The 7,778-nt window shown below is 25.0% G+C and overlaps 2 protein-coding genes across 2 annotated transcripts in view; both read left to right on the top strand.

The window, feature by feature from the left end:
* Phum_PHUM363110 (G-protein coupled receptor, putative) overlaps nt 1–720 on the top strand; it is a gene marked incomplete at both ends in the record, with an annotated part of 1,580 nt that extends 860 nt beyond the window's left edge. The window contains 3 exons of the mRNA XM_002428053.1: nt 113–345; nt 423–486; nt 697–720. Of these exons, the coding sequence (XP_002428098.1) occupies nt 113–345; nt 423–486; nt 697–720 (321 nt within the window). The remainder of the gene's footprint in view (nt 1–112; nt 346–422; nt 487–696) is intronic.
* A 2,654-nt stretch (nt 721–3,374) lies between these two features.
* Nucleotides 3,375–3,876, top strand: Phum_PHUM363100 (uncharacterized protein; the record flags this gene model as incomplete). The annotated part of the gene is made up of 2 exons (XM_002428052.1): nt 3,375–3,605; nt 3,727–3,876. 2 exons carry the CDS (start codon nt 3,375–3,377, stop codon nt 3,874–3,876), a joined length of 381 nt encoding a protein of 126 aa, XP_002428097.1.
* Between the last annotated feature and the right edge of the window lie 3,902 nt (nt 3,877–7,778).

Here is a 7,778-nt window from a genome sequence, read left to right as displayed (position 1 = left end):
ATAACAGTCATGGATAAAAGATTTTTTTATATTAATGACGTAAGAATTTAAAATTTTCCAGGCAATTTGATGCATGGTTGTGATCGTTTATTTAAATTAAATAATATTACAGGTTTGGTGTACGGTTTACGCCATTTTGTTACATTATGCATTTATGGCTGCTTTTGCTTGGATGTTCATCGAAGGATGTCATCTTTACCGGATGTTGGTTTTAGTTTTCGAATCTTATATCGAATTTAAATTTATTTATTTATTGATCGGTTACGGTATGCCATTTATAATAGTTATAGTTACCGAATTAGTTGGTTTTTTATCAAGGGAACAACCATACGGTCAAGACGAATTGTAATTATATATATATATATTTATTTTGTTAATGACGTCATAAATCATTTTATTATAATGGTTTTTTTTTTTTTAAGATGCTGGTTAAAAACTCCAAATTACGTTTGGGCTTTTAATGGACCAGTTTTTCTTTTAACGTCGGTAAGTTATAGTTTTTATAGTCTATAAAAAAAGAAAAACCCCCTTTTTTTTTTTTTTACTTCGGCCTACGAATTATTATTATTATTATTATTATTACGCCGTCGTTAAAAAAAAAAAAAAGGGAAAATATATTCATCGAAATGTTTTTTTCCTTTTAATTTTAAGTGAAATTTTAAAAGGAAATGTTTTTTTTTCTTTTTCTCTCTTCAGGATGAGGGAGAAAAAAGGCGGTAAATTTATTTATTTTTTTGTTTTCTTACTCTATGACTTTGTTGAACGGGTAAAATTTTGGCGGTTAACGAATTTAAATTTGAATCGATTAAATGTCATTCTTTGAATTTGCTCATTTTTTTTTTTTTTTTTATTTGGGAAAAAAAACTAATAATGATGATAATAATGATGATAACGATGATGATGATGATGATGATGATGATGATGATAATTCAATCGTTTCTAACAATTGACGGTTTGATTAAAATAAATGAACTGGAAAAAAATTTTAATAACGGATGAAAAATAATAATTTATGTCGTCATACTCGTCGTCGTCGTCATCGTCATCGTCGTCCATTGTTGTCCTCAAACGTATCAAAATACGATAGAGATTAAAATCAAACATTCGAAAACACTCTCCATTTTTCCAGAGAGGGGAGGAAGAGGGAGGGAGGGAGAGAAGGCTGAAAAAAAAAATTATCAGAGCGAAAATAAACCTTTTAAAAAGGTTTAAAAGGTTTTTTTTTTCCCCCGAATCCGTTTCAAAAGCTAATAATGGCGGGATAGTGATGATGATAATAATAATAATAATAACAATATTTGATTTTTTTCGAAATATTTAAGGGAAAATATGAAAAAAAAGAAAAATTTTTTTTTTTGGGGAGGACGAAAGAAAAATAAACATATTTGTGATGATGTGAATTAAAAGAGAAGAAATGATGGTGCTGGTAATGGGGGTGGTGGAGGTGGTGGGGATAAGGCTTAAGGTTGATGATAAGGAAAAGAAAAAATATATATTTTCTTTTTTATTTTTTTTTCCAGATAAATTTTGTCATTTTAGTAATGGCCATTAAATTAGCCGTCAAGTGCAAACTGAAAACGGAAAAATCAAATTTTTCTAATTTCATGTAAGTTTTTTTTTTTTTTTTAATGTTGGTAACTTTTCTATCTCTTTCTCTCTCTCACAGATATATTTTATCCTTTTCTATTTAAAAGTTTTTTTTATCATCGTTTTGTTTTAAAAAGAAAAATAAAAACCAGAAATTTTCTGTTTTAATTTTAACGTGTCTAAAAATAACAAAAACAACAACAACAAAAAATTGTGTTTAAGTCAAATTTAAAACAAACCTTACATTTTTTTTTAAATTTAAAATTTTGAAATATTAAAAATTAAATTAAATTAAATTTTTTTTAATTTAATTAAAAAAAAATTTTACTTCGAAAGGTTTTTTTATTGTATATTATTATTTTATCACAAAAGGTTAATTGAAGTGAGCCAAAAGGTTTGTATAAAAAGAAAAATCTACCCTTTTTTTTTAACTTTAATTTATTTGTTTATTTATATTTAATAAAAGACCTTGTTTGTGTCATTAAAAACAAAATGGTCGAAATTTATTTAAAATAAAAGAAAAATTAATAATAATTTTCCTACTGAACACAAAATACAAAAAAAAAAAAAAGAGAAAAACTTTTCGTGCTATTAATTTTTTTTTAATGAAATAAAAAGAACTTAATCGTTTATATTATTCATATCTGATGATGGGGTCTTTTTATATTTTAATTATCATACGTGTAAATAAAATATGTTTGTTAATTAGTCGGTTGAATTGAATTTAAAATATATTTATTTTGTTTAAAGAACAAATTCGCGTTTGTTCGAGTTTGCTCCCCCTCCCCCTTCCCCTTTCCCCTTTTGAGTAAGAAAAGGTTGAACCTATCAATGCCTGGAAAAATAAATAAAAAATTTTTGTGAAACTAGAAAAAAAGAAAGAAATTCGATAAGATTTTGGTAACGATGGGGGAGGAGAGGGGAAAAAAAAGAAAAAATTATTCTTATTATATTCTCATGTTACCGCGTTACTCTTTAACTATTTGCTTGTAAAAAAAAAAACTTTAAATTTTAAATATGTCAAATTCACACGTGTCAATACCACGTGCAAAAAAAAATCTTTTTTTCCTTTTTTCTATTGTGGGTAATAATAATAATAATAAAAATAATAATAATAATTTCGTTAAAATAACCGCGAAATATTTAAAAATCGACGCCATTTTATTTGTCAAGCGGGGAAATTTACGATTTGGAAACGGATGTTTGCCGCCAACGGGGAAATTTTTTTTTTTTCCATTCGTCACGTGTTTAGTGTTGAGACTGATGTTACCATTAGTTCTTTCGTTGTTGTTGGTCTTAATTGTTGGGTTTTTTCGAGTGTGTTTTTTTTTTTTTTTTTTTTTTTTTTTTAAATAAATCGTGTGCCAATATTGTTTTAAAACTTTTTTTAGTGTTTTAATTTTTTTTTTTTTTTTTTTTTTTTTGGGAGGGTGTGGAAGGAAATCCGTTCGAGTCTATTATAATCAGTATGACGATATTATAATTATTATTATTTCTAATTTTTAATGCGTGGTTTTCGTTCCTTTTTTTTAATATAAAGATTTTGTTTTTTATCGATTTGTGTTATTATGTTTTTGTTGCTTTCTTTCATAAACAAATATTTACTTAGTTTTTCGGTATAAATATATACATATAAAAAGAAATTTTTTTTCATGTTTTTCTCAAAATACAAACAAAACGAAATTAAAGGAAGGGGAGGAGGGGTATAAGGGGACGCGGGAGGATAAGGGAGTAGGAGAAAAAATTTTTTTAATATTTTTTTTTTGGATTTTATTTTTTTTTACAGGATGTGGATAAAAGGTTGGATTTCATTGGCCGCATTATTGGGCATAACTTGGCTTTTTGGTTTTGCATTTACTCATTACAATCAATGTGCTTATTGTTTTGTTATATTAAACGGACTCCAGGGCCTTTTCATATTTATATTTCGTTGCGTTTGCAACGTACAATATCGAAACGCTTTCGTACAAAAATTTAAATCATTATATCCAAATCGTAAAGATTTTAATTATAATAAAGTACGTATGCGACAGGGATTTCGCCCCCACTTCCCCACCCTCCACCCCCACCCCCCAGAACGCGATGAAATTATTTAAAATTTTTTTTTTTTTTTTTTTTTGTTTTCTTTTTCCACGACAGAACAATTCGAACGTGAAATCGGAGAGTAAAGTTTTTGCATTGACGCAGAGTAAAACGATCGGTAAGTTTTTTTATTTTTTATATTCCTTGTTTTCTCTCGTAATAACAGTAATGATAATAATAATAATAATAATAATTTTATTAATATAAATTTGTTTAAAATAACAACGTAATAAATGTTTTTTTGTTATTATTATTAACAAACAATATTCAATTAATTAATTCGCAAAACGGAGAGAATAAATAAATAAAAAAAAGAGGGAAGTTGTAGTGATAATGATAATTATTATACGTTACGAGTAATATTCCCAACAGGAAAAAAAAAAATTATTCTGTCGGGACGTGTAATTAAAAATAATAATAATAAAATGAAAAGTTTATAATTTAATTTAATTTTGTTTCGTTTTTTTTTTTTTTTGTTTTTATTGGGATTTGATGAAAAGTTTGTTGAGGTGGAAAGAGAGGGAAGAGAAGGGAAGAGGGAATATCAAATAATAATATAATTTAATTTATTATTATTATTATTATTATTATTATTATTATTATTATTATTATTATTTATAACAACGACAGAGCAAAATAAATAAATAAAATTTTCTTTTTTTTTTTTTTTTAAATGAGAATCGGAAATAAATTCTAATAATAGTCCGGCAAATAACGTATCGACAAAAAAAAAAGAAAATGGTTTCAAAAATATTATTAAATTTATAAAAAATGTTAAAGAAGAAGAAAAAAAAGGAGATGAAAATATTGAACACGGGGAAAGTGTTTCCGGTTTTGGTAAAATAATTAAAAACGAATCGTTTAAGATTGGAAGTGATGAAAAAAAAAATTCGATTGATGAATTAAAATTGAAAGATGTTGAAAATTTTCCAGAATTATCTTATCATTTGAATTATTACGCAGAATAATTTATTTATTTTTTAAATAAAAAGTAATAATAATAATAATAATAATAATAATAATAATTTGTTTTAAAAGTAATTTTTTTCTTTTTAAAAAGTAAAAAATTTCAATTTCTTTTTTTTTTTTTTAAATTTCTCCTCCACTTCCTCCTTCTTCTTCTATTTCTTTTTCATCTTCTTCAATTTTCTTTATTTTCTCCAGTTTTCTTTTTTTATCAACATTAATATAAAATAACACAAATTAATAATCGAAAGAAAATAACCTAAAGAAAGAAACAAAAAAAAAAAAAAAAAAAACGAGACCGATTGATTGAAAATGAGAAAAGAAAATTTCTTAAAGTTATTGATTTTTTTTTTTTTACTCTTTCTTTTGTAAATACAATTTCCGCCCTTCCTTTTCCTCCCTCTCCTTCTTTCACTTCCCTCCTACCCCTACCCACTTATTCTAAAAAAAGTTTTAATCGGAAAAATTTTTTATTTTTATTTTGGGGGTTAAAAATTAAGTTTTTTAAAAAAAAAGGAGGGGAAGGAGGAAGTAATTGAAAATATTACTTTCCCTCCCCCTCTTCCTTCCTCTCTCTTCATTTTCCTACAAAAAATTTAAAAAAAAAGAATTTTTTTTTTTACGCGTGTTTTCAATCAATCGATAAATAAAACCTATTAAACCGTTTGATAAACATAAAAAGAAACGGTCAACTAATGGTAAAAAAAGTATTTTTATTAAAATGGAACGTTTTCATTGGTCAAAATTTTTAACCAATCAAATGAGACCGCAAAAAATTTATTAAAATTTAATTTATAATTTTGTTTCTTTGTTCTTTTACTATAATAGTTTTTAGGGTTTTTTCACCATTTCGTAATAAAAACGATGACGTATAATATTATGACGTAACTGATGGGCAAAAATGTATTATTGACATTTAAATTTAACAAAAAAAAAAAATTATTCGAATGAAAATTTATTTATTTATTAATTTTTTTTTAGTTTTTAATTTTTGAAAATAAATAAATTTTTTTTTTCTGATGTGACGTCATCAATAACCGTTAAAATATTTCTTGATTAAAAATAAAAAATTTTAAGGGCGGATCGTTTGCTGGTTTGTTTGTTTTTTTTCCACTCCATTCCACGTACGCACTCTTATTGGAATTTTCCGACAAAACTAATGAAAACTTTTAATGACGTCATTTTTAAATTTATACCTTTGATAAAGTTTTAATTATCATTTAATTATGTCCAGGAGTTTTTTTTTTTCGAGTTTGAAAAATTCTTTTTCCTTTGCGCCATTTTTAGAAAATTTGAAAAAAAAGTGTCGAGTCGGCAAAAGAAAAAGGTTGCGTCGAGATAAAAAAGTTTTCCTTTTTTTTTTTTCCTTTTTTTCTAGTTTTGGTTCTTTAACGAATACCGATTATATTTTTTGGATAAAAACCGTTAAAAAAATAATAATAATATTTGAAATTTATAGAAATATTAGAAATTTTAATGAGGTTTTAATTTTATTACCGTTAATTTATTACTTTCGTGTTTGCGTTTGTGAATGCGTGCGTGCGTGTGGATATTTATTAATTTTTTTTTTTTTAAATGAAAAAATCATAAATTTTAGTTAAATTTTAAATAAATTACGAAATTTTCTAAGAGGGGGAGGAGAGGGGGAAGGGAGTAGAGAAACTAAAAAAAAAGGGGAAATTCGAATCGATGGAAAATTTTTTTCATCATATTATAAAAATTTGAGAAAAAATTTCGTTAACCAATGACATAAAAATTTGTTCAGAAAAAAAAATTTAAAGTGTAAATAGAAGTTTTCCACACCTTCCTCCTCCCGTTTCCTCCCCGAAAAAAAATTCCGAATCGTTTTTTAATATAATTATTAATTTATTTTTAAAAATTTTATCGAATTTTTTTTTTCCTCCAAAAAAAAAAAAAAATTTTTTTTATTAAACCGGATGATTCGCGACCGGAAATGACGTAGGTGAAAATTTTCAATTTTTTTTATTTTTCATCATTTCGTTGTGAATATTTAATAATTTTTTTCTGTTTGTTTGTTCGATTGGATAAAACAAAACGAAAAAATTTTTTAGTAAACATGGCTTTCAAAATATTAATAAAAAATCTAATTCCACGTTTATTGAGTCGTTATTACGACGATGACGACGAAGATCGACATTAAAATCGTGTAACTAATTAAAATTATTAAAATAAATTTCTTATTTAAAAAAGGAAGTTGAACTTTTAGTTAAAATTTATTTATTTTCATATGTGTGTGTGTGCGTTTGAAATACGCACAGGAAGTAAAACGTCGGTTTACATTTTCAAAAGTTTAATATTAATTTTCCCTTTTCCCCTTCCCCCTCCCCTCTCCTCATCATACCGAAATAAAAATTGATAATGTAATCGTAAAGATAGCATGTGATAACGATATATATATATATATATATATATATATATATATATATATATATATATATATATATATATATATATATATATATATATATATATTCTCTGCCACGAACGGACACGCACGCGCAAGCGTGAAAATTATATGAAAAAAATTTTTTTTTGTTTTCGATACGTTCGACGACGACCGTTCGCGTTCGCGTTCGGTTTTTTTTTTTTTAATTAAAAGAATTCGAAAGTGTCGAAATAGCGCAAAAGTAAACTATATAAAAAAACGTTATAAAATATTTTTTTGCTGTCGTTCACGTACTATAAAATAAAAACCGTTAGGAAAACAAAACGAAAAAAAAAAAAAATTTTTTTTCTAAATGGTTTTCACTTTAGGTGGAAATTTTAACGTCAGAGCAACAAACAGGAAATTAAAGATATTTTAATTTAATAATAATAATAATAAAAGATTAGAAAATTACACACACGCATATACAGTTAATAATAATAATAATAATAAAATTTATATAAATTAAAACAAAAGAAGGTAATAATCGTAATCGTATTTATTATTATCATTATTATTAATATAATTACGGAAATTTATTTTATTTAATTCCACGCGGCCCGAAGTCAAAAACGAATGAGGAAACGTTTGTTAGAATTATATTTCCGTCGTCTGCTATTTTTTTTTGTTAATGGACGAAATATTTAAGATAATTTTTTTTTTGGTAATTAAAAATCCTCATGGTCGTTATCATTTA

The sequence above is a fragment of the Pediculus humanus genome, genomic scaffold (genome assembly GCF_000006295.1).
Source record: "Pediculus humanus corporis 1103172107781 genomic scaffold, whole genome shotgun sequence".
NCBI classification, from domain to species: domain Eukaryota; kingdom Metazoa; phylum Arthropoda; class Insecta; order Psocodea; family Pediculidae; genus Pediculus; species Pediculus humanus.
The sequence above is the reverse complement of the archived record's forward strand: the minus strand, read 5'-3'. Positions and strand labels throughout refer to the sequence as shown.